The following is a 26,642-nucleotide window of genomic DNA, read 5'->3' as shown; positions in this document are numbered from 1 at the left end:
AGGGCTGAAAAGAGCTGGGGGACTCTTCCTTAGAGGAAAATCTTCTACCGTATGTCTGGTTAAGCCAGTCAGTCTGTACATGAATCCTTGACCTCTGATGAACTACTCAGCAAGTCCCTGAGGACTTAAGCTTCCAGCACAAAGACCAGAGGTGTTCACAGGTGGATTCCATTTTCTAACCTGAGTTACTCTTGGGGAGGTAATGAACTCCATGAATGTGAGGGCAGGAAAGGAAAACATTTGGGGCATTAAAAAGATAAACTGGGGCTGGCGCTGTGGCACAGCAGGTAAAGCCACCGCCTGTAGTGCCAGCATCCCATTTGGGCGCTGGGTTGAGTCTTGGCTGCTCCACTTCCGATCCAGTTCCCTGCTAATGCCTTGTGAAAGCAGTGGAAGAAGACCCAAGTGCTTGGGACCCTGAATCCATAGGGGCGAAACACAAGAATCTCCTGGCCTAGGCCTAGCCCAGCCCCAGCCATCACAGCTGTTCTGCAGGTGAACCTGAAGATGGAAGCGCGCTCTCTCTCTCACTCTCTCTGTAACTCTGCCTTTCAAATAAAGACAAATAACTCTTCTAAAAAGGAAAAAGATAAATTTCATGGTCAAAGTTGTGGAGCAGCAGGTTAAGGCACCACTTGTGACACTGGCATCCCATATTGGAATGCCAGTTAGAGTTCCAGCTGCCCCACTTGCGATCTAGCTCCCTGCTAATGCTCCTGAGGAGGCAGCAGATGATGGCTCAAGTGTTTGGGTTCCTGTCACCCACATGGGAGACCCAGAAGCAGTTCCTGTCTCTTGGCTTCAGCCTGGCCCAGCCCCAGCTGTTGCAATCATCTGGGATACCAGTGTGTGAAAGATCTCTCTCTCTCTGTCACTCTGCCTTTCAAGTAAATAACTCTTTAGAAAGTAAGTAAAAACATAAATTTCCCAAATGTTATTTCAGCCATGTGTGTGTGTGTGTGTGTGTGTGTAAATGCACTGCAAATACCTGAACACTTCTACCAAATAATTCCCAGCACCTACCTGTGAGACATGCTTTCAGATGGGGGAGGGGACGTGGGAGAGTGTTAGCTTCTTATTCTATATGTTTCTAAATTGTTTGGGCTTTTTAATGATGAGACTGTATATAGCTTTGTTTTCATAACTTATTACCTAAATAGATAAATAAATGCCCACATGTCTTTTGCCTCCAGGTGGTGATGGAAGCCAGGGCTGGCCGTGCCTGTCTGGCACGCTTGTGAGCAGCCCTTGGGAATCCTGTTTGCACAGAGGCTGAAAGGCCCTCTGGGAAAGAACTCTCTCAAAGGGAAGAAGGAAACAGGCACAACAAGCTGGCTCAGAAACAAAGCCTTGCTCAGTGGAAAGAAAGTGACTGGGGTTTGTGACGTAGATACACCTGTGGGGCCAAGTCCCATGGCTCTCTAGTGGGATGGGACCAGCTGTCCCACAGCACTGCTCCCACGGGGAGACCAGCAGGAGAGGCAATGACTCCTGCAGGGGCAGCATGTCTGGCAGGCGTGGCAATGTCCAGCAGGACTGATACCTCCCTGGGGTGTGGTAGGGGCAAAGGGAGGTTACAGAGCTGGAGGAGGGGAAATGAAGGGGGTGGTAATGGCAGTGGTCTAACCTTGTCCACTAGCACATGGGAGACACATACCCTGGGGGTGCCCAATAAGCTAGCAGGGAGAGGATATGGGAAGCAGGCAGGGGCTGGGATCCTGCACTGGCACTCAGGAGCAAGAGACATCCACGTGGACAAGCTCTAACACGGGGACAAATGCAAAGTGGCATGTGTGTGTGTGTATAGGTGGGGAGCATGCACGAGCCACAAAGTCTACAAGGGAGGGGTCAGTGCAGGTGATTCAGAGGTCGACAGGCAACAGGGAGTGGGGTGGGAAGGGCGGGAGGGCATGAGGAACCAACCATCTGTGCCCACGCCTGGAGCTGAGAGAGTGAGAGAGTGTGTGTTTGGGAGAACTGAAAACAGCTCAGGCTGATTACCGTGACGACAGGGAAGTGGTGGAAGATGAGGCCACAAAGGTTATGTTCTGTGGTAAAGAATTTGGACTTTACCCCACAGGCAGCAGTGAAGCTTGGCAGAAGCCATTCAGCAAGGAAATGAGATGACGGAACTCACCAGGAAAGCCTCTCCCTGCCACACTCCCACCCAGCTGGAGAGCTGCTTCTTGCAGGACGCACTACCCAGCTGCCTACTGGAAGCAGCTGGTCCTCAGCTAACACTGCCAGGGGTTCCCCAGCACCTCAGACATCTCTCCCCAGTATGCCGTGTCCTAGCAGCTCATGCTGGGTGCTTGCCTCTCCTCCAGGCACTGTGTCGGCTGGAGGTCGGCAGCTGTCTGTTGTGTCGATGCCACACTCCTCCCCCTGCATAGCGCCTGGCATGCTAAGTCCACAGTATAGATCGACTTAATAGAAGACAAAAATGTGAGGAGAGAGCTCTATGGTTAGAAGTGGGTACTGGGGGGACCAGGAAGCAGGCTCTTGCAGGAGCTTGGGTGGGATGAGACACAGGCCTGTGGCAGAGCCAGAGAGCAGGCAGAAGTTTGGAAAGTATCTAGGAGGAAGAGCTGATGGGCCTAGGTGATCAGATGAGGCAGCCAGATAAGGGGAGGGGGACTCCCCGGCTTCTGACTGAAGCAGTTGAGTGGACGATGGATCAACCAAGATAGGCTGTTCAAGAAGAGGCAGCCATGGGGAAGCTGAGCAGATCAGTTTAGATCTGCTGACTGCGACCCACCCATAGAGCATATAGGTGGAAGCCTAGAACTGGAGTCTGTGACAGACATCACCTTGAAGATTAGAGATTGATGGGGAGCTGTCAGCCTGCAGTGACGGTCCAGGGCCAGGGAGAGAAAGGGGTGAACAACATGGAGGATGTCAAACTGTAAGGGGCGAGCTGAAGAAGGGCCACAGAGAGAAAAGGAGGCAGCAGGCCTGCAGTTGCTAAGGGAGAAGTAGCTTCCAGGACCAGTGCACAGGGGCCAGCATTGCGGCCCAGGCCACCCCTGCCATTGAGAAAACAGAGCCAAAGGGCTGATGAGGCATTAGAGGCCATGGGCTGGTGGTGCTCACGAGCATACAAAACAATGGCCTGCAAATCATGATCCCTGGACTCCTGGCAGCCCCATGACCCTTCCATCGATGTCCATGAGGTCACAGCCATTTTCATAAAAATACCAAGTGGTTTTTTGCTTTGTTTTGTTTTTTCGCAATATTCACTTTATGGACATTTGCCACAGTGGGTAAAACTTCTGGGGACTTCACCCAGCTTCCATGGTACCAAACTGAACCAGGAGTCACATTCTTCACACCCACATACTCAGTTTAACAAAAGGGCCATCTTCGTGTAGGAACGTCCATGATGGAGCAATAATTATGGAACTTAGAACCCTTAGGCCAGCGCCGCAGCTCAGTAGGCTAATTCTCTGCCTGCGGTGCCGGCACACCAGGTTCTAGTCCCGGTCGGGGTGCCGGATTCTGTCCCGGTTGCCCCTCTTACAGGCCAGCTCTCTGCTGTGGCCAGGGAGTGCAGTGGAGGATGGCCCAAGTGCTTGGGCCCTGCACCCCATGGGAGACCAGGAGAAGCACCTGGCTCCTGCCTTCGGATCAGCACGGTATGCCAGCCAAAGTGCACTGGCCACAGTGCGCCGGCCGCGGCGGCCATTGGAGGGTGAACCAATGGCAAAGGAAGACCTTTCTCTCTGTCTCTCTCTCTCACTGTCCACTCTGTCAAAAAAAAAAAAAAAAAAAAAAAGCTTGAAATCATCAAAAGCACAAGCAAAAATAAACAAACAGACAGGACTACATGAAACAAATATTTCTGTATAACAAAAGATATAATTAATACAAACAATTAGGTAATCCATGGAATGGAATGGGAAAAACGTTGCAAATATCTGAAATGAGTAATACCCACAACATATGAAAGTATTTCTAAAATTCAACAACAAGGGGCTGGGGCTGTGGTGTAGTGGGTAAAGCCCCTGCCTGCAGTGCCAGCATCCCATATGGGCACCGGTTCAAGACCCGGCTGCTCCACTTCTGATGCAGCTCTCTGCTATGGCCTGCGAAAGCAATAGAAGATGGCTCTTGGGAGTTCTTGGGCTCCTGCACTCATATGGGAAGACCCAGAGAAAGCTCTTGGCTCCTGGCTTTGAATCAGCGCAGCTGCAGCCATTGCAGCCAATTGGGGAGTGAACCAGTGGATGGAAGACTTCTCTCTCTGCCTCTCCTTCTCTCTCTGTGTAACTCTGACTTTCAAATAAAAAAAAAATAAAATCTTTAAAAAAAAAATTCAACAACAAAAGGCAAAAAAAAAAAATTATTTTAACAAATGGCAGGGGCAGGACTATGATGCAGTGGGTTACACTGCTGCTTGGGATTGCCCACATCCCATATCAGAGCGCCTAGTTCAAGCCCCAGCTACTCATCTACTCAGCTCCTGACCCAGCTTCTGGCTAATACACATCAGAAGGCAGAAAATGATGGCCAAGTACTTGGACCCTTGCCATTCAACTGGGAGACCTAGATGGAGTTCCAGGCTCCTGGTTTTGGCCCAGTCCAGGCCCAGCTATTGTGGACATTTGGGGAGTAAACTAGTAGAGAAAAGATCCCTCTCTCTGTTTCTCTCTGTCATTCTGCCTTTCAAATAAGTAAATAAATCTTAAAAATTAAAATGGTTAAAAGACTTGAATACACACTTCTCCAAAGAAGACATACAAATGGCCAACAAGCATATGTAAAGATGTTCAACATAACTGATCACAGAGAAAAGCAAATCAAAACTACAGAGGTATCATTTCACATCCATTAGTTTGGATACTACCAAAATGCTTAAAATAGACCCAACTATATGCTGTCTATAGGAGACACACTTCACATTTAAGAACACACAGAGATTGAAGGTGAAATGATGCAGACAGTCCATGCAAATGGGAACAACAAAAAAAGGTGTAGAGATAGCTATCCTTAGAAAAAATAAATCTGAAAATTAAATAAGGGGCAGATGTTTAGCTCAGCCATAAATACACCAATCTGGAGGCCTGGATTCCATATCAGAGTGCCTGGATCCAAGTTCTGGCTCTGTTCTCCACTTCAGCGTCCTGCTAATGTGCACCATGGGGGGCAGCAATTCCATGGCTCAAGTAGTTGGAGACCCAGTGTGAGTTCTGTTTTCCTGGCTTCAGCCTGGCCTAGCTCTAGCATCTACAGGCATCTGGGGAGTCAAACACAGGAAGGAAAATCTCTGTCTCTCTCTTTCAAGATAGTAATGTTTTTAAAATGTAAAATAAGGGGATGGCACTGGCACAGAGGATAAAGCCATATAAGAAGCATCTTATATGGGCACCGTTTGGAGTCCTGGCTGCTTCACTTCCGATCCAGCTCTCTGCTATGGCCTGAGAAAGCAGTGGAAGATGGCCAGAGTCCTTGGGCCCCTGTGCCTGCATGGGAGACCCAGAAGAAGCTCCTGGATCCTGACTTCAGGTTGGCGCAGCTCTGGCCATTGCGGCCAATTGGGGAGTGAGCCAGCGGATTAAAGACCTCTCTTTCTTGGCCAGCGCCGCAGATCACTAGGCTAATCCTCCGCCTTGCGGCGTCGGCACACTGGGTTCTAGTCCCGGTCGGGGCGCCGGATTCTGTCCCAGTTGCCCCTCTTCCAGGCCAGCTCTCTGCTGTGGCCAGGGAGTGCAGTGGAGGATGGCCCAAGTACTTGGGCTCTGCACCCCATGGGAGATCAGGATAAGTACCTGGCTCCTGCCATTGGCAGCACGGTGCGCCGGCCGTGGAGGCCAACGGCAAAGGAAGACCTTTCTCTCTGTCTCTGTCTCTCACTGTCCACTCTGCCTGTCAAAAAAAAAAAAAAAAAAAAAAAAAAAAAGACCTCTCTTTCTCTCTGCCTCTCCTTCTCTCTGTGTAACTCTGACTTTCAAATAAATAAATAAATCTTTTTTTTAAAAAAAAGGCAGCAGCTGTTCTTCAAAAAAAATGTAAAATAAGACAAAGAAAATCATTATATAACATTATATAATAAAGGGATCAATTCATCAAGATGACATAAAAATTGTAAATATAAATGCTCCTAACATTTGGAGCTAAATAAATAAAATATTAATAGATCTGAAAAGAGAGAGACTGAAATTCAATAGTAAGGAACTTCAATACTCATGGACAGATCCAGACAGGGAACACTGGACCAAACGAACCATAACAGACGCCCATAGAACATTCTCATCCAGCAGCACAGAACACATCTTCTTTTCAAATGCACACTCAACATTTTCCAGCTTAGATTGTGTTACACCACAGAACAAGTCTTAACAAATTTAAGACAACTCAAATCACATCAAGTATTTTTATAAACCACAACGATAAGAAACTAATAATAGGGGCCGGTTCTGTGGCTCAGCAGGTTAAAGCCCTGGCCTGAAGTGCTGGCATCCCATGTGGCTGCCAGTTCTGGTCCCGGCTGCCCCACTTCCGATCCAGCTCTCTCTGTAGCCTGGAAAAGCAGTGGAGGATGGCCCAGTGTTTGGGCCCCTGCACCCACGTAGGAGATCCAGAAGAAGCTTACTACCCAATCTAGTAAGTCCACTCTGGTCACAGACACAACAGAATGGAAAGCAAGGTCTCTAAGAGACATTTGTACGTTCCTGATTCTAGCAGCAGCATCACAATAGCAAGCAGGTACAAGCAACTAAGTGTCCATAAACAGATGAATGGATGTGTAAAATGTGGTATACACAAACAGTGGGGGTCTGCTCAACCATAAGCAAGAAGTTCTGAAATAGACACACATGAATACTGAAGATACTGTGCTGAGTGACGGATGCCAATCACCGATGTACCCTACAGTTCCATTACTTGGGGTGCCTACAATAACAATTCATGAAGACAGAGGGTATGGTGGCAGCCAGTGGTGGGATGAAGAGGGAAGAATGGGTACCTCTTATTTAATGGATATATGGTTTCAGTCATTAAGATAAAAAGAGTTTTGGAGATGGATGATGGTGATAGCTGCGTAACAGTATATAATATGTAATACCACTGAATTGCACTCTTTAAAACAGTTAAGTTTGGGTCAGTGCTGTGACACAATGGGATAAGCTCTGCTTGCAATGTTATCACAGGCCTGATTCCAGTCCCAGCTGCTCCACCTCAGATTCTTAGCTTCCTACTTCCTGCTAATGCACTTGGAAAAGCAGTGAAAGAAAGCCAGAGTACTTGGGCCCCTGCCACCCACATGGGAGACCTGGATGGAGTTCCAGGCTCCTGGCTTGCCCTAGCCCAGCCCTGGCTGATGTGGCCATCTGGGGAGTAAACCAGTGGATAGAAGATATCTCTGTCTCTCCCTCTGTCACTAGGCCTTTCAAACAAATAAATCTTAAACAAATAAACAAATAGGGGCTGGTGCTGTAGCGCAGCAGGTTAACGCCCTGGCCTGAAACGTCAGCATCCCACATGGGTGCCGGTTCTAGTCCTGGCTGCTCCTCTTCTGATCCAACTCTCTGCTATGGCCTGGTGTCGCTCCTCCGCGAGCGGAGGAGTGGCACTGGACCGGACGCTGTTATTCCCTTTCAGTCGGTTTTTTCTACACAGTAAAGCAAGCACAAATAAAGAGAAGAACGAACGAACGAAATAACGAACTCCCCAGTGAGCTCTCCAACCAACTCCCCACCAGACCGGAGACAGTAGTTGTCCCAGAAAGTACAGTTGAGTCCCCTTTTATAGTCCTCTTCCACCAATCCGCGCTCCGCTGCCCGCATGCTGAGCACACCGCTTTCTTCCAGTCAGAGGTAGGATCAGCTCCTGCAGCTCTTAGTCAAATTGATGAAGCAGCCAAAGCCAAATTTGTTTACCCCCTCTCAGCGTCATGTTGTGGGAGCCGGGCCCTGCTTCCCACAGCCTGGGAAAGCAGAAGAGGATGGCCCAAGTCCTTGGGCCCCTGCACCCGCGTGGGAGACCTGGAAGAAGCTCCTGGCTCCTGGCTTCGGATAGGCACAGCTCCAGCCATTGTGGCCATCTAGGGAGTGAACCGGTAGATGGAAGACCTCTCTCTCTGTCTCTACTCCTCTCTGTAACTTTGTCTTTCAAATAAATAAAATAAACAAAATGCCAAACATACACAAAAGAATTTCAGAGACGATGGGTGTGTTTAGCATCTCAGTTGTGGAGAAGGCATCACAGGTGTATCACATACCCAAACTCATCAAGATGTTTATGTTTAGCAGGTGCTGGGTTTTATGTAACAATCATACCTCAATAATGATTTTAAAAGGAGTCAGACAGTGTGAAAGTGTCCTGAGACCTGCTGACAAAGCCTACCCGTTTCCATTCCGGTCTCCTGATTCCTGAGCTCTGCTTCCACACACCTACCCTTTCCACTCCCTTCTCCACAGAATACAGAATTTAAAAATTCTTTAACGAAATCAAAAGCAAATGCTGGCTGAAGGACTAACACAACAGCAGGCACTGTTAGCCCAAGAGAGACTAAGGCTCTCTCTCTCCCTCAAAATCACTTTCCTTCAGTGGCAGCCCTGTGGGTAACTCTGCCAGGTCAGGCTGGGCTCAGCCTCAACCTTCCCTGCTGCCACTATGGAAGAAGCTTGGAGTAGGGCCTGGGGAGTGTCCAGGTGTCTTATCTCCTCCACACTCAGTATCTGAGATACAACAGTCACAGAGGTAAGACAGGTGGGGTCATTTTTTATTAGTCACAACTTGCAAGAGAAGAAACAGAAGTCTTGCCTCACGCCAGTAAGTACGAGACAGGGCTGGGAGCTGGACGGCCTCCTGGCAGCAGTGCAGTCATGGGCACTGGCTGTAACAGGTCCCAGTTTCCTCTCTTCTCTGCAAGGCCAGAAGTCTGCCATTAAAGACAGGGCTGTAGGAAAGAATTAATAAGCAATGTCAATGTCTTTCAAAAACAAGATTTATTTATCTGAAAGAGTTAGAGAGAGATGGGGGGGGGGGGAGAGAAAGAGAGAGAGAGAGGTCTTCCATCTGCTAGTTCACTCCCCAGAGGCTTCAAAGGCCAGGACTGAGCAAAGTTAAAGCCCGGAATCAGGAGCTTCTTCTGGGTCTCCCAGGCAGGTGGTAGGAGCCCAAGCACTTGGATCATCTTCTACTGCTTTCCCAGGCCATTAGCAGGTAGCTGAACCAGAAGTGGGGCAGCTGGAACATGAACTAGTGCCCATATCAGATGCTGGCATTGTAGGCAGTGGCTTAACCTACTGTGTCACACTGGCCCTTGTCAATGTCTTTCTTAATCTTTGTCCATTCTTTTAGATTGTTGTTTTTTTTTTTTTTAATAATTATTGGTAAGACAAAGTGATCCTCTACTACTTTCCAATTACAAGATGAGTTTCTAAGTGATTCAAAAGTTAATAAAATAGAAAAACAATAAAACATTCACTCTTAGAGAAAGAGGACAGACCACTTAGAAAACTGATCAAGAATAAAGGCTGACACATTAAATAAGTGGTATTTGGAATGAAAAGGGATGGTGAAGTATAGTAAGGGTTTGAAATATACCACTATTAAAATCTTATGCTAATAAGTTTTCAAGCTTTTTGAGAAAAGTAAAAATTACCAAAGTATGAAGGGGCTGGTTCTGTTCTCAGCAGTCACACTACTCCAAGATGGGACCACACTAGCAACACATCCTCCAGCTGCTTCTTCAAGAGGGGGCACCCCTTGCTCAGCCCATGCCATGCCCATAATCCCCTCCTCATTCCTCCTGTCTCCTCCTCTTCCCCATCTTCATTGCTCTTTCTGCTTCCCCTCTCCTATCTTCTGTAAGCAGATAGGTGATAGCTGTCCAGCTCTTAGCCCTGGTAGTGGAATACAAATCCACCATGTACACCTTGCATTGTCTGTAGCCCACAGAAATGTCCCATGGATGCAAACACTACTGTATTTCAATTTGTCAGTGTGGTTGGATGAAATATACTTGTTATTCTCCACATACCAGCTTGTGAACACTTATCTCAATAAACACACTAGAAGTTGCTACTGTGACATGCATATTTGTGTGTGTGTGTGTGTGTGCTGGGGATGGAAATTCATTAATATTTTGATGACAGAAAAGACCCATCTACTTTAGGAAAATTATGGGGATGATCAGAGTCCATGATATTGCCATGGTCAAGTTTTGATGTCTCTTTATGGTCCTATCCACAGGGTAGGTGGGAAGGGGCCACAATGAAGAATTTCAGTTTTGGGAGACAGGACTCCTTTGCAGATCCTGCCAATGATTCAGTACCCCATAAATCCTTAGCAGCCCCTAAGCAAGTGTAACAGGTAGATTCCCTACCTTACTCCAAGTCTGATGGGTAGGAGGGAATGTGGAAGGCAAATATGACTTGTGATCCTCAGTGCTAACACAGAAGGTGTGGAGTGGCACACCTGTCCAGATACAGAAAAACTGATGCTGTAATGACAGTAACCATATTCAAGGCCTCATTCAAGAACTCAGATGTTCAAGTGCATTAATGGACATAGTAGGTTGGTAGCATTAAAATCTGGACCATAGGGACAGGCATTTGGCCTAGCTGCTAAAAAAAACATGTTGTTTAAGACACATGCATTGGGACCAGTGTTGTGGCATAGCAGGTAGGGCCAGCATCCCATATGGGTGCTGGTTCAAGTCTCAACTGTTCTATTCCAATCAAGTCCTCTGCTGTAGCCTGGGAAAGCAGTAGAAGATGGCCCAAGACCTTGGGCCCCTGCATCAGCTTGGGAGACCCGGAAGAAGCTCCTGGCTCCTGGCTTCAGATCCATGCAACTCCAGCCATTGTGGCCAAATGGGGAGTGAACCAGCGAATGGAGGACCTCTTTCTCTCTCTCTCTCTGCCTCTCCTTTCTCTGTGTAACTCTTTCAAATAAATAAATCTAAAAAAAAAAAAAAAAAAAAAAGACACGTGCATTCCGTTTCAGAGGACCTGGATTGCATCCCCAGCTCTGGCTCCTGCTGATGCAGACTCTGGGAGACAGTGGTGATGGCTTAGGAAGCTGGGTTCCTGCCACTCATCTGGAAGAGCTGGAATGAGTTCTGAGCTCCCAGCCGTGGCCCAGTCCAGTCTCGGTTGCGGTAAGCATTTGGGAAGTGAACCAGCAGACAGGAGCTCTCTATCTCAAAAAATATATATTATATATAATATTGGTATCTTGGTGAGAGTATGGCTAGGAATCAGAGAACTAAAACCCTACAAGAATAAGAAAGAGATGCCTTGGGCTGGCATTCTGGTGCAGTGGGGTAAGCCACTGCTGCAACTATGCCAGCAACCCATACCAGTGTGCCAGTTCAAGTCCCGGCTGCTCCACTTTTGATCCAGGTCCCTGCTAATGTACCAGGGAAGGCAGCAGATGATGGCCCAAACACACTGGACTCTGCTACCCACACATGGCAGACCCTGTGGCTGCTGGCTTAGGCCTGGCCCAGCCCCAGACATTGCCACCATCTGAGGAGTGAACCAGACATTGCCACCATCTGGGGAGTGAACCAGCGGATGAAGATCCCTTTGTCTCTCCCACTTTCTATGCCACTCTGCCTTTCAAATAAATCTTTTACTAAAAGGGGGGGGGGGGGGTCAGGGGAAAGAGATGCTATAGCATGAAGCAATTCTGTGTCTAGGGCACCGTGACTGAAGGTCCCAGATTCTCCTTATCTGGTGAAATGATGCCTAACATCCCTAATGAGAGCTGTCTTCCTTTTACTGCAATTCTAACAGGCTGGGCAGTGCTGGGTCAGGCAAGGTGGAGGTGGGACTGAGCTGTTGGAACTCCTCCTCTCCAGTGTAGATGCAGGCTCTCAGAGTAGAGTGTTATGGTGTAGCTATAGGAGTGGACGGAAATAACGAAGAGAAGACAGCCTTCTAATACTTCCTGTGACTAACCCTATCGACCACCTAGACTCTGGTCTCCCTAACCACAGTGAACCTCTCTGTGCAGTCTTTGGCAATTAATGAGCTGCTTTCTCAAAGTAGCCACTACTCCCTACAACCTGAGTGTAGAAGTAGGATGCTTTCTGCATGGGTTCCAAACAGGCTCAAGGGCTGTTAGTAAGTGATTAACTCAAAACCTCCCTCCATGGGTGCTTCTGGACGTAACACAGTAGGACATTTCATGTCTGTGTGTTTTTTAAAGATTTATTTTTATTTATTTGAAAGGCAGAGTTACAGAGAAGGGAGGACAGACAGACACACACACACACACAGAGAGAGAGAGCGAGCGAGCGAGCTTTCCATCCATTGCTTTATCCCCAAAATGGTTGAAATTGCCCAAGTTGGGCCAGACCGAAGCCAGGAGACTGGAGCTTCTTCTGGGTCTCCCACATGGGTGCAGGGGCCCCAAGGACTTGGGCTATCTTCCACTGGCACACTGGCAGGGAGCTGGATCAGAAGTAGAGCTGCTGGGTCTTGGACCAGCACCCATAGGGGATACCAGCATCACAAGCAGGGGCTTTACCCGTATGCCACAATGCTGGCCTCAAAGCTTGGTATTTTACTGCCATCTGTCAGGCTCAGCAGTTCTCCTTCCAAAAACGTCCTCCTTGCTCCAGACCCAGCTGGCACCTACCATTTTACAATTACGGAGTCCTTAAAGTTGCTCAATAGTGCTTCAAAAAATTCCAAATATCCTGGCCAGCGCCGTAGCTCACTTGGTTAATCCTCCGCCTGTGGCGCCGGCATCCCATATGGGCACTGGGTTCTAGTCCCAGTTGCTCCTCTTCCAGTCCCGCTCTCTGCTATGGCCCGGGAGGGCAGTGGAGGATGGCCCAAGTCCTTGGGCCCTGCACCCGCATGGGAGACCAGGAAGAAGCACCTGGCTCCTGGCTCTGGATTGGCACAGCGTGCCGGCCGTAGCAGCCATCTGGGGGGGTGAACCAACGGAAGGAAGACCTTTCTCTCTGTCTCTCTTTCTCACTAACTCTGCCTGTCAAAATAAAAAAAAAAAAAAATCCAAATATCCTTTAACTCAGGGTAGGAGAAAGAATTGATGCCAACTTCCACAAGAACAAACCTGTGGTAGCCCTGGAATTCCTCCATTAGGGGCAATCCAGTGGGGAAGGGGTAGGGGTTGAGAAGTGACAAGGTTAGGGCTATCCATTTTAAAGCTGTGCCCTCAAAGTGGGTACACAGTTTTTTCTTTTGTTTTGTTTTGTTTTGTTTTAAGATTTATTTTTTTATTTGAAAGGTAGAGTTACAGAGAGGCAAAGGCAGAGAAAGAGGTCTTCTATCCACTAGTTCACTCCCCAGATGGCCACAATAGCCAGAGTTGTGCTAATCCAAAGCTGGGAGCTTCCTTTGGGTCCCCTATGTGGGTGCAGAGACCCGAGGACTTGGGCCATCTTTCACCACTGCTTTCCCAGACCATAGCAGAGAGCTGGATCAGAAGAGCAATAGCCGAGACTTGAAGCAGCACCCATATGGGATTCTGGCACTACAGGCAGCGGCTTTACCCACCAGCCCGATACATAGTTTTTAATCACAGTGAGTATTTATTTGGGGCGACTTTGGCCAAAGAATAGATAGAGATTTGACAAAGACTCCTTGTTAGTAAAATGGCGCAGTCTCATCTATGGTGCAATCCTGGCACCCCCTCCCCCCAAAAGTTTTAAAAGGACCTGTTCCTGAACACGTGCGTGTCCCCCTCTCTCTCGTCTCCTGATCTCTCTCCCTCTTGATCCCTCTTACGCTCTGCCTCTCTTTCTCCTTCTTCACCCCTTCTCTCCAGTCTGTTGGGTTTTCTCCAATAAACACTTTCCCTTACTCCAGTGTTTGCTGTGTTTTGTGGTCCCTTACACTCCTCCCATCGGGCCAGTGTTGTACTGCAGCGGGTTAAGTTGCTGCCTGCAATGCCTGCATTCCATACAGGAGACCAGATTTGATTCCCTGCTACTCTGCTTCTGATCCAGCTCCCTGTTAATGCACCTAGGAAGGCAGCAGAAGATGGCCCAAGTACTTGAGCCCCTGCTACCTATTAGGATACTTGGATGGAGTTCCTGGCTCCTGGCTTTGGCCCGGCCCCAGACCACTGAAGCTATTTGCGGATGAACTAGATGATGGAAGATCTTTCTCTGTCTCTTCCTTTCTTGCTCACTCTGCCTTTCCAAATACATTGTTAAAGACAAAAAGACACCCTCCCCCTAATAAGTCACCCCTTGACTCCATCACCTCAACAAGCTGAGTGGAAAGACCCTGGAAAGCAAGACAGGCGTGCTGGATGTGCTGGGGAGGATATCAAACTCAACCACCTCCCCTCAGCCAATGTGCCTGTCAGAAGCAGGTAGATACATCTAGATTGTGTTAAGAAATATCCTCCGGGGGTGTTGTCCTCAGAACCCTCAGCACAGCCCCTTCCAGGGAGGAGGCTGAGGAAGTGAGCAGTGCAGGCCCTCAGGCCAGACGGCAGGAAAAAAGCACAGTAAATTGTGGGCTGTATTATCCAGTCACATGATGTGACCTCATTGCTTGTCACATGATAGCTTTTTTCCCTCCTCCTCTGCTCTTTCCCTCCCCTCCATTTGCTCTGTTTTGATTTGGTTAAAATAGATGCAAACTCTGGTCTTTTCTATTTTAATACCCAGCCATTACATAATCCACACCGTAAGTGCTGACTTGAAAAACTATTGGCAACAGTAGAAAATCCCCGGAGTTTTAAACAGGAAAAGGATTATTACGGCACAAAAGCTTCTGGCAGCTTTACTGACTGGTAAACGGTCTGTTCTCGTCACTTGCCAGTGGAAGTCACATGGGTCCTGGGAAACACTGCCCCCACCTCAGGGAAAGCAAGCTGGGGGAAGGGATGAAATGCCTGGGAGGAGGCAGGCTGGTGGGTGGGGAGCTCAGACTTGAAGGTTTCTCCAGCCAGACATGCTAAAGGAGTGAGCTTCAGATCACCCCAAGGGCCACCTTTTCTTGTTTGTTTCTTGGTAGGAGTGAAGTCCCCAGCAGCCAGGGCCTTTCCTTCAGCAACCTCCTGGCCTCCCTAGTGCCTCCAACAATTCCTGCAAGAGCCTGAGGAAGGGTGGCCTACCCCCAATTAAGTGGGTGATTTTATACAGACACAGGAGCCAGGTAGGCTGCTTGTTAATCACAAAGGGCTTCTGTGAAGATAATTGGGACAGACTACACACTCATTCTTCATTAAAATGATCCAATAAAAACATCAGAACTAGTGGTTTGATAAAGGGTTTCACAACCTGATAGAAATTAAACCACCTCAGTGAAACCAAATCCTTTATGTGTGGATTGTGCAGGAGATATGGAGGGGACAGGGACTACTGTCCCTGACTTCTGCCAGTTCTGTCATAATCCTACCCACAGTAATCAAGAAGCATCAGTCCAACTCAGATACTAATACAGGACACACTGGATTGAGTGCTGGGGATGGAGCAGTGGGCAAAATCACTGCCTGCAGCGCTGCCTGGTCAGTGAGGGAGACAGACTTTCATCAGATTACAACACACCCCTAACATGACAACCATGAGGCATTTGGAACCAGGGTACCAGAGAGAGTCCTGGACTTCAGAGTCTGCCCCTCCTCATCCCCCTCCTCTCACCCTCCACCCTTTGCTTCTTGGAGTTGAGATGTACTGTTTTCTCCTAATGTTAGTTTCTTTACATACATGGTCTCATTTGCTTCTTAAAATTTACAATTCAGCACTTTAAAGGAAAGGATCTACTGAGAAAAGCTGAACAGTGTTCTGTAACAAGAACTACATACAATTCATGGCACAGTTAAGACTCTTCTGGCTAAAGGTGACAAAAATTCTAATCAAACTTTCAGAAGGAAAATTTTAAAAACAAAAGCTTGGTCTCATGTAAATGAGCAGGTTAAAGCTTGGTTAGACGTAGGTACCCAAGAAGTGTCATCAGGTCTCCATCTCTCCATCCCACAGCTCAGCTTTCTCCTGTGCTGGCTTCCCTCTCATCCTTAGCAGTGTTCCCGCTGGGCTGGCAAGAGGGGCCCCAGAACTGTGAGGCTTCTATTCTACAGGTTTGGCAACTCAGCTAGAAAATAACTAAGAGTTTGTTTCTTAATAGTGCCAATGAAAATCCAAATGGCCCTGACTGGCCTGAATCTGGGACCATGTACACACCAAGTGCTGCTCTCTGATCAGCAAAGGCCTGTGTCCTCCAGTGGATGGACTCACCCCAAGCAAACCTGGTCTGAGAATGCGGAAGGAAGGAGTAGTCTCCCAAAGAAAAACCAAAGTGCTCTAAGGGAAAATGCATGTGAGCAAAGCCCACTTGTCTCTACTGCCCTCAAAATTTAGAATTACAGTAGGCCAGCGCCGCGGCTCACTAGGCTAATCCTCCACCTGCGGCACTGGCACCCCGGGTTCTAGTCCCGGTCAGGGCACCGGATTCTGTCCCAGTTGCTCCTCTTCCAGTCCAGCTCTCTGCTGTGGCCCGGGAGTGCAGTGGAGGATGGCCCAAGTCCTTGCGCCCTGCACCCACATGGGAAACCAGGAGAAGCACCTGGCTCATGCCGGCTGCAGCAGCCACTGGGGGGTAAACCAACGGCAAAGGAAGACCTTTCTCGCTGTCTCTCTCTCTCACTGTCCACTCTGCCTGTCAAAAAAAAAAAAAAAAAGAATTACAGTGGAAGACTATACAGTATGCTCTTCCAGGAACCAGGCATTCCTCCTTGAGGAATGAGAAAGAGTGACTATCCAATGTGGTCTTGCCTGGATTCACCCTGGTCTGACCCCAGTAGCTCAGAGACCTTGGCTTCTTTCTCTAGGGTACTCACTGGAGTCTTTTTTTCCCCCCCAAGATTTATTTTATTTATTTGAAAGGCAAAGTTAGAGAGGGAGAGGCATAGAGAGATCTTCCATTCACTGGTTCATTCCCCAAATGGCCACAATGGCCAAGGCTGGGCCAGGCCAAAGCCAGGAGCCAGGAGCTTCCCCTGGGTCTCCCATGTGGGTGCAATGCATTAGCAGGGAGCTGGGATTGGAACTGGAGCAGCCAGGACTTGAAATGGTGCCAATATGGGATGCTAGTGTCACAGGTAGCAGCTTTACCCGCTATGGTACAGCACTGGCACCTCACTGGAGGTTTTTTTTTTTCTTTTAAGATTTATCAATTTATTTGAAAGGCAGTTACAGAGAAGGAGGGTGAGACAGAGCAAGAGAGAGGAGAGAGATCTCCCATCCACTGGTTTACTCTTCAAATGGCTGCAAGGGCCGGAACTAGACTGGTCCAAAGCCAGGAGCCAGGAGCTTCTTCCAAGTCTCCCACGTGGGTACAGGGGCCCAAGCACTTGGATCATCGCTGCCTTCCCAGGCATGTTAGCAGGGAGCTGGATTGGAAGTGCAACAGCCAGCACTTGAACTGGCATCCATACGGGATGCTGGCATCACAGGTGGTGGCTTTCCCCGGCTCTGCCACAATGCCGGCCCATCACTGGAGTCTTGATGTTTGCTTAGATCCTCACTCAGGGCAGGCAGACTTACCTGAAGACTTTGCCCACCCCCTTTTACTCCTAAGTGATGCACCCTTATTAGTGTGGCTAAGGAGGCTGCAGTTTTCTGATTCTTTAACCAGTGTCCCTGGGTTCTGTGTAACCCACAGGGAGAGAAGACTATGACACAGTCCTTTATTAGGAAGTTTTGCTTCTCTTTTGTAGTCTGAACTGAAAATGGTTCCCACAAAGTAGAAAGAAGGAATAATGCAATAGCTAACGAAGCATCCACACAGCAGGATCTCACAGGATCCCTGTTAAATATGCTGAGTTACCCCTACTACAGAGGGGTATCAGAGTCAGCTGCAACCATCCTGTTTGGGCATGTCTTAACAGCTGCCTGGATCCCCTAAGATCTGCAAGAAGTCCAAAGACCTTCAAAGAATTTCTGCAGATTCCCAGTAGCAAATGCTCTTACAGTCACTCTGGGGCCGGCGCTGCAGCTCACTTGGCTAATCCTCCACCTGAGGCACCGGCACCCGGGGTTCTAGTCCCGGTTGGGGCGCCGGGTACTAGTCCCAGTTGCTCCTCTTCTAGTCCAGCTCTCTGCTGTGGCCCAGGAGGGCAGTGGAGGATGGCCCAAGTGCTTGGGTCCCTGCACCCGCATGGGAGACCAGGAAGAAGTACCCGGCTCCTGGCTTCCGATCGGCGCAGCGCCAGCCGTAGCAGCCATTAGGGGAGTGAACCAATGGAAGGAAGACCTCTCTCTCTCACTGTCTATAACTCTCTCTCTGTCTCTCTCTCTCTCTGTCTAACTCTGCCTGGCAAAAAATAAAAATAAAAAAATAAAGTCACTCTGGCTCCAACTCTTGCTGGACTTGTGACCACACTCACATCTCACCTCTGAGGCTGGTCTCTTCCCTCTTATCTAATCTGTCCCAGATATAGGACTTGGTTCCCTGTTTCCATGCTTCACCAAGAAGAAAAAAATACAAATATACAAACTCACTCAAAACACTGTGTGGGGGCTGGCGCTGTGGAGTAGTGGGTAAAGCTGCTGCCTGCAGTGCCAACATCCAATATGGGTGCCGGTTCAAGTCCCAGCTGCTCCACTGCCAATCTAGCTCTCTGCTATGGCCTGGAAAAGCAATGGAAGATGATCCAAGTCCTTATACCCCTGCACCTGGGTGGGAGACCAGGAAGAAGCTCCTGGCTCTTGGCTTCGTATCAGCGCAGCTCCAGCCACTACAGCCAATTGGGGAGTGAACCAGCGGATGAAGGATCTCTCTCTCTCTATCTCTCTCTCTCTCTCTCTCCTTCTCTGTGTAACTCTGACTTTCAAATAAATAAATAAACCTTAAAAAACCCAAACCACTGTGTGTTCATCAGAACTTCTCCTGAAGTGTCCCTGAGAGACACAGAGGTCTTAGATTACCATGCTGCTTGGCCCCTTCACCTTCTCATGCTGTATGCTGGGAGTAGGGGTAGTATCTCCCCTTTCCTCAGGAAATTCAATTCCTTTTATATAATTCAGAGCAACTCAGCTCTCCATCCCCCTTCCACAGCTAGGGTCAGCCCCACTAAAACCCATCTACTCCAAGTTCTACCCATGACCAGCACCAAGGAACAGAAAGAGTTTTGAACTTTTGGTCTCTCACTACCCACATTCTGTAATGGCAGAGAGAATGCAATAACTTTTTCCCTGTGAGAATGGATTATGCCACTCCTCTCCAGAGGCAGAACTGGTCACAGCTAGTTTTAGAGTTTCTGCTTGCTTTTGAAGTTTTTACTTATGTATTTCAGAAGGAGAGAGACAGAGATAGCCTGACAGAAGGAACTGTTAGTCTGCTTATTCACTTCCAAAATGCTCTCAGCCAGGAGCTAGGAATTCCATCCAGGTCTCTTAGATGTTTTGTTTTGTTTTTGACAGGCAGAGTGGATAGTGAGAGAGAGAGACAGAAAGAAAGGTCTTCCTTTGCCATTGATTCACCCTCCAATGGCCGCCACAGCCGGCACGCTGCGGCCGGCACACCGTGCTGATCCGAAGGCAGGAGCCAGGTGCTTCTCCCGGTCTCCCATGGGGTGCAGGGCCCAAGCACTTGAGCCATCCTCCACTGCCTTTCTGAGCCACAGCAGAGAGCTGGCCTGGAAGAGGGGCAACCGGGAAAGAATCCAGCGCCCTGACCAGGACTAGAACCCGGTGTGCTGGTGCCGCTAGATGGAGGATTAGCCTATTGAGCCACGGCGCTGGCCTCTTAGATGGGTTTTAGGAACCCAACCACCTAAGCCATCACCTGCTGCCTCCTAGGGCCTGCAAGCTTTAGTCAGGAGCCAGAACCAGGTATGGAGGCCAGTACTCCGGTACAGGACATGAACATTCTAACCAGCACCTTATTAACTTGAAGGCCAAGTGCCTGCCCCAGGGTAAGTATTTCTTTGGATGAAATTGCAATTTGCTCTGCTGTGATTTCTCTATTTGTATTCTTTGCCCATTTCCTGTTGAGTTTATTATCTTTTTCTTACTGATTTGTAGGAATCTTCAATACATTACAGATACTAATCCATTGTCTAATATGTATATTGAAAAATATCTTCTCCCAGCCTTTTGGTTGTCTTCTTTGCTTTTTTTTTTTTAATTAATTAATTTATTTGACAGAGTTACACAGAGAGAGAAGAGGCAAAGAGGGAGAGAGGTCCTCCATCCGCTGGCTCACTCCCTAATTGGCCACAATGGCTGGAGCTGCGCTGATCCGAAGCCAGGAGCCAGGAGCTTCTTCTGGGTCTCCCAAGCTGGTGTAAGGGCCCAAGGACTTGGGCCATCCTCCACTACTTTCCCAGGCTGTAGCAGGGAGCTAGATCGGAAGTGGAGCAGCCAGGACTTGAAACAGCGCCTATATGGGATGCCAGCACTGCAAGCAGTGGCTTTACCCACCATGCCACAGCACGTGCCCCCACCCTTTTTAAGATTTATTTCTTCTTTGCTTTTAATGACTTCTCCCAGACAGAAGTTTCTCATTTTTATGTGGCAAAATCCATTACAAACTATTTAGAAAGTACTGAAACAGGCTGGTGTTGAGGTACGGCAGGTTAAGCCTCTACTTGTGATGCCGGCATCTCATATCAGTGTGCTGGCTCGAGTCTTGGCTTCTTTGCTTCCAATACAGCTTCCTGCAAATGTGCCTGGGAACTGTCACTCATGTGGGAGACCTGGATGGAGTTCCTGGTTCCTGGCTTCAGCCTGGCCCAGCCCTGTTGCAGACATTCGGGGAGTGAACCAGTAGATGTAACCGGTGGAGGCACACCTAATCGCTTGCGCTGGCGCTCTCTCTCTCTCTCTCTCCTCCCACCCCTCTCTTCTTCCCTCTCCCTCTGTTACTCTTTCAAATAAATAAATAAATCTTAAAATAAAATGTTGCAACAGCAGTATATGCTAAGCTCTGAGCCACACAGCCTCTTCTGCTTAGGTTCCTATGGTGAAATGGCTGCTTAGGCAATTATTTTCTGAGCTGTTCACATCTGGTTTTGTAGTAAGGGTGGTGGTGAAAATGGATCAAGTTAAGGAAGGCAAAAAGAATTGTGAAGATTTTTATTTGTTTGTTTGAGCTATTTGGAGGTTTCTTTTTTAAATGTTTGGAGTCATCGACTAACAATGTTGAAAGAATCTTGAACCACTGAAAATTCAAAAACTTCTTAACAATTATCTGAGTATTTCCAGATTCTTTCAAACTATGTTGGCCTCAGGGCATTATTTGTTGTCACCATGAAGGGAATGACTGAACACAGCCCAGGAAAAATAAATTTCAGACCCCACAGGAATGGAAAGGCTCAAAGTCCACTGACTCCTACAGTTTTATGCAAGAAACTTTTTAAAAGTTTCCATTCAACCTTTCACAGAAGATCAGCACTGGACCAATCTGATCCTGAACAGTTATAAAACAAAACCTACTGGGCAAATGGGATTTTGCCTACAAGAGGTCGGTGAGCTTTTCCCCAAGATTACTTGGCCCTTGCATCTGCAAAGGCAGGCCCAGGACTTTGTGGAGATGATCCTGCTAGGCCAGAACTCACACCCTGCCCCCATCGAAACTCTACATAATTTAGGCAGGCAGTGCTGAAAGCAAGCCTGTAAGATGGTCAGGGCCAAGTTCCCTCTAGCTTAAACCTGACACCCCTTTAGGAACTTGCTTTCTGGGCAATGCACGTTACACCATAAAATCATTCTTTAGTATCTAGCAGTACTAGGAGAAACAGACTTTGTGTCTCAATGCTGTTTCAAAGCCATTCTTCCCACAACCTTACAACAATTCCTTTCTTTGCTGAGGCTCCTGCAAAACAACTCCTCACTGTTGTCATCCGTGACCTGCTCATCAAAAGCTTTGAGCCTCTTGGTCAAGGTCTGTCTTTACACCTCAAGTCAGCCTCTGCATGGTCATGACCTCTTGTATTTCTGGCTCTCCTCACCTTTACTTCTACAACTTTTGTTCTTACCTTCATTGAGAATTCCAGCCCACCAAGCCCCCTCTCCATAATTTTGCTGCCCATTAGTCCTCTCCTGGATTTCCTTCTCTAGCCAGCCAGAGGACAACCACTCCCTTGCCAACGCCCTAGACCCTCCTCCTATTCCATGCCTTCCATCTGCCTCACAAAATGCAGGCTCCTGACTGAATACAAATATCTTCCTCTTTAACTCCCAAGTTATTTCATGCTGCTAAAGCAACCATTAAGTCACAAGGACTGCTTCTTTCTAACTTCATGGTCTCCAACACTGGCTGGGTCTTTAGCATTGCTCAGTTGTCCTACTAGAGAAGCTTTGCAAAACCATACCCACTTGCCCCTAGATGATTAACCTCAGCTTCTCTCAGAGAAAACAAAGCTCAAAAGAAGGAAACCCAACTTTCTGTCTCCCCAAATCTTAGCAAATCCCTCTACCTCTTTACATCCTCTGGCCCTATCAAATAGGACTTAAAAGCACTCAGCAGTGTTGGTAAAAGGCAGGAAAGCAGTAAGTGATGGTAGTGGTGGTATTCATCTAAGTTGGCATGTTCCTTTTTTCAGTTCAAATCAACAGAGGTATATGCTGTGGCCCGGAGGTTGACCTGCTGCTTGGAACACCTGCAGGTCACACTGGAGTGCAGGTTCACAACCCAGCTCCTCCAGTTCTAATCCAGCTTCTTGCTAATGTGCCTGGGTGGTAGCCAGATCAGAAGTGGAGCAGCCAGGACCCAAACCAGCGCCCACATGGGATGCCTGCATCGCAGATGGCTGCCTCACCTACCACACCACAGCACCGGCCCTACTTCTCACTTCTAAAACAAGGAAGACTATCTAGAAAAAAAAAATATCAAAGAATTTTTTCTGATGCCTGTGAATAACTGCACATTACTTACAATTTGAAACTCAGATTTTATTTTGAAAAGCATATCTGATACTTACAGAAACCCTGTGGTAAATCCTCTTCTGGTAAAAATACCCTCCAGGGGCCAATGCTGTGGTGTAGTGGGTAAAGCTGCCGCCTGCAGTTCCAGCACCCAATATGGGTGCTGGTTCGAGTCCTGGCTGCTCTACTTCCAACCCAGCTCTCTGCTATGACCTGGGAAAGCAGCAGAAGATGGCCCAAGCCCTTGGGCCCCATACCAGCAAGGGAGACCTGGAAGAAGCTACTGGTTCCTGATCAGCTCGGTTCTGGCCATTGTGGCAATTTGGGGAGTGAACCAGTGGATAAAAGACTTTCTCTTTCTCTCTCTCTCTGACTCTGCCTCCGCCTCTCTGTAACCCTTTCAAGTAAATAAATAAAATATTAAAAAAAAAAAAAAAAGAAGAAGAAGAAGAATATACTCCATGTTCCCCAGAGTCTCACTACAACTGTCAGACCATCAACAGAGAGACTGTAATTCTCCCAAGGCACAGCGTGGAAGCTGCTGTCAGGAGCTTCTCCCCTAGCACTGGCATTCCCACACACCCTCCACCTCTACCCAGTCTCTGAAGAAGCAAGTCCGTCATCCTTAACAAGGCAGAATTATAGGCTGGAAGGAAGTGAGTTAAGGGTAAAAAGGTGGCCAGGAATGCATGCCAGCAAACACATCATAGGGTCAGGTGACAGGCCCCACTTGCTCTGGAGCCAGAACTAGCACCTCTCAAGTTTGCTCTACCCTAGTGGAAGGTATTTCTAGCAGGGCTAAAAATTGCCAGTGTCATGTGGCCAGAGGGCAGGGCCAGGCTTGGTAGGAAAAAGCTAGAGATGAACCAGAGAGCCTCCTGATTTAAAATCAGGTAGTGGGGCTGGTGCCATGGTTCACTTGGTAAATCTTCCGCCTGCGGCGCCGGCATCCCATATGGGCACCGGGTTCTAGTCCCAGTTGCTCCTCTTCCAGTCCAGCTCTCTGCTGTGGCCCGGGAGTGCAGTGGAGGATGGCCCAAGTCCTTGGGCCCTGCACCCGCATGGGAGACCAGGAGGAAGCACCTGGCTCCTAGCTTCAGATCGGCACAGTGTGCTGACCACAGCAGCCATTTGGGGAGTGAACCAATGGAAGGACGACCTGTCTCTCTCTCTCACTGTCTAACTCTGCCTGTCAAAATAAAAAAAAAAATAATAATAAAAAAAATAAAATCCAGTAGTGAGGAGGAAGAGGGTGGAGAGGTTTGTGCAGAGGGCCCATCAAGCAGGTAGGTAAGATCCAAGTCCCCAGTAGACAGTCTCCTACCTCCGTGGGCCTCCCATTGGCTCCAGACTCTCAGCAACCTGATCTTTTAGGAGGAAAGATCATGTGACTGGGACCCAAGTGACACCAGCTTATCAGTTTTGGAAACGCACCTTCTCTGTGGAGTAACCAGCTCACAGAGCAGAAACTTCCCATAATGCCTTTATTCTGCCTTCACCACTACGATCTCTAAGCAATTATGACTTGTCTCAGAATAACTGGGCAAGGCTGTAGTATGCAGCTGTGGGAAGATCATTCCAGACTTCAGCATGCCTTAAGGAAAAAGAACCTGTCAGTCCATTGCTCGTGCACTCACTCACTCATTCGACACTGCTTCCTGACTGCCCAGTGCTCCAAGTGCTGGGCTACAAGGATGCCTTGCAGATCACAGTCTAGCAACTGCAGGGGCACACAGCCCTGTTGCTTCAAAACTTGTGACAGGAGATAACTGCATTTTGTATTTATGCTATCAGGATGGGTTAAATAATTGAATATGTTAAGAATGACTGCAGGGGCCGGTGCTATGGCGCAGCAGATTAACCCTGGCCTGAAGCACCAGCATCCCATATGGGCGCTGGTTCGAGACCCGGCTGCTCCACTTCCCATCCAGCTCTCTGCTATGGCCTGGGAAGGCAGTAGAGAATGGTCCAAGTCCTTGGGCCCCTGCACCCATGTGGGAGACCCAGAAGAAGCTCCTGGCTCCTGGCTTCAGATCGGCACAACTCCGGCCGTCGCAGCCAATTAGAGAGTGAAGCATTGGATGGAAGACCTCTCTCTCTCTCTCTCTCTCTCTCTCTCTCTCTCTGCCTCTCCTCTCTCTGTGTAACTCTTTCAAATAAATCTTAAAAAAAAAAAAAAAAAGAATGATTGCAGTTTGAATACAGTGTTTTCTACTCATTAAAGCAGGTCCTCTTATGATCTCTCCCAGCTAGCAAATATACAAGTGGAGGTACTATGGGATTCGAAAAGTAAACAAACCTAATGAAATTTTTTTTATTTTAACTAAGTCAGACAAGCCCATCCCTCACTGGTCTAAGTCAATACGCTTTTACTGTATTGCTTTCAAAGGAATGAAGCCAGAATTCAATAAACCACTGAGCCACCACTAACTCTGCCATAATCAAACTGGACAACCTACTTCTAAAATACCTCACAGCTATTTATGGACAGGTTAGGAATTTTTTTTCCCTTTTTCCTTTGCACTTTAATAGAACAACCAACATTCTCTGGTTTAGGAAAATGTCAGGGTCAAAAAGGTCCAGAGGACAATGCAGCGACTGAGTAAGGGCTACGGTTCTGGCCTTGTTTTTCCATGCTGCTGCTTTTGCACTAACTTTTCTTTCCTTAGAAAATTCATCTCCAAGAGATGGGGATACAGAGAAGTGGGAATTGGATTTGAGGCTAAGTACCTAAGTTGCAGTCTTAAATGTATTTCCTAATTGAGCTCAGTGTCCATATAAAAGGAAAAAGTAATACACAAAGTATACAGGACCATGTTAATGAAGGAACTCCATCTGATAGTGAAATGCTGCTGTGGCTGTTGTTCATGATGATGACTACTGCCCATCACCACCTCTCCCCAAGCTCTGCCCTCAGGTTCTGACTGAGAACAACGCCACATTCCTCATCAGTTTCTCCCAGCAGGAAAGGGAGAACAAGACACCACCATCTTTCCCCACACTTGTCAACTTAGGGATTCTCCAATCACCTACTACTTTTGTTTTACAAGTAATATCTTCTCTAAATGGAAATCCCTAGCCTATAGAGCATTTCCCCTTGGATGCACCTCTAGCTCTTCAAATTTAACTCCAGGAAACAAATTTATCTGTCACTTCTCAAAGAGTAGTTCCTCTTTACTTCTAATTTCACAGGAAAGACAAACGCCTTGCATTATCAGTGAAATATTATTTTTTTTCCTCTTCCTGCCTGCTTATCAAATCAGTGGCTGTTTCACAAAATGTCTTTAGCTTGATCCTTCTCCTTATAATCCCACTGCCCAAACTAGTTGATGCCTTATTATTGCAAGCTTGTATGGTCACTACAGCTTCCCTTGTGGTTTCTCTACCTCATTTTCGGCTTCATTCATTTCACATAATGTACCATAAACCTTCCTGCTAATCACTACTTCCATCACCACTATCTACTCAAGAGCCTACAATAGCTCTTCAGTATTTGGTTCACCAAGGTAAAATAATTTTGTCACTACCCTCAAGTCAGAAGCTATCTGTTGTTTCTTTAATATGTATTGTCAAAATTTTTATTTATTTTAGAGACTAACAGAGACAGAGACGGAAAGAAAAACCAAGAGTTAGCATCTGTTTGTTCACTCCTCAAATGCTCACAACAGTCAAGGCTGGGCCAGGCAAAAGCCAGGAGGCAAAAACTCAATCCAGGTCCCCTACATGGGGACCCAACTATTTTAGCCATTACCTGCAACCTCCCAGAGTCAGCCTAGCAGGAAGCTGGGATCTGGAGCTGAAGCAGGGAATTGATCCAGGCACTCCAATATGAGAT

At 47.8% G+C, this 26,642-nt stretch overlaps 1 protein-coding gene across 49 annotated transcripts in view; it reads right to left on the bottom strand.

The window, feature by feature from the left end:
* The window catches only part of LOC103347661 (uncharacterized), a 151,485-nt gene that overhangs the window by 69,243 nt on the left and 55,600 nt on the right, over window positions 1–26,642 (bottom strand). For 37 of the 49 annotated variants that reach the window (XR_011386571.1, XR_011386588.1, XR_011386578.1 and 34 more), the window contains one exon: window positions 8,702–8,899. The exons of 4 other annotated variants lie outside the window; for them this stretch is intronic. Coding sequence is in view for 1 of the 45 variants with exons in the window: in XM_017340694.3 (XP_017196183.1) it covers window positions 8,824–8,899; window positions 10,331–10,422 (168 nt within the window). In the remaining 44 variants the exon portion in view is untranslated. Of the gene's footprint in view, window positions 1–13; window positions 8,900–10,330; window positions 10,423–16,502; window positions 16,596–24,241; window positions 24,402–26,642 lie in introns of those variants that run through there. 8 more of the 49 variants (XR_011386582.1, XR_011386575.1, XR_011386561.1 and 5 more) reach the window with 5 other exon arrangements.

Source organism: Oryctolagus cuniculus, chromosome 2 (assembly GCF_964237555.1).
Source record: "Oryctolagus cuniculus chromosome 2, mOryCun1.1, whole genome shotgun sequence".
Lineage (NCBI taxonomy): Eukaryota > Metazoa > Chordata > Mammalia > Lagomorpha > Leporidae > Oryctolagus > Oryctolagus cuniculus.
The sequence above is the reverse complement of the archived record's forward strand: the minus strand, read 5'-3'. Positions and strand labels throughout refer to the sequence as shown.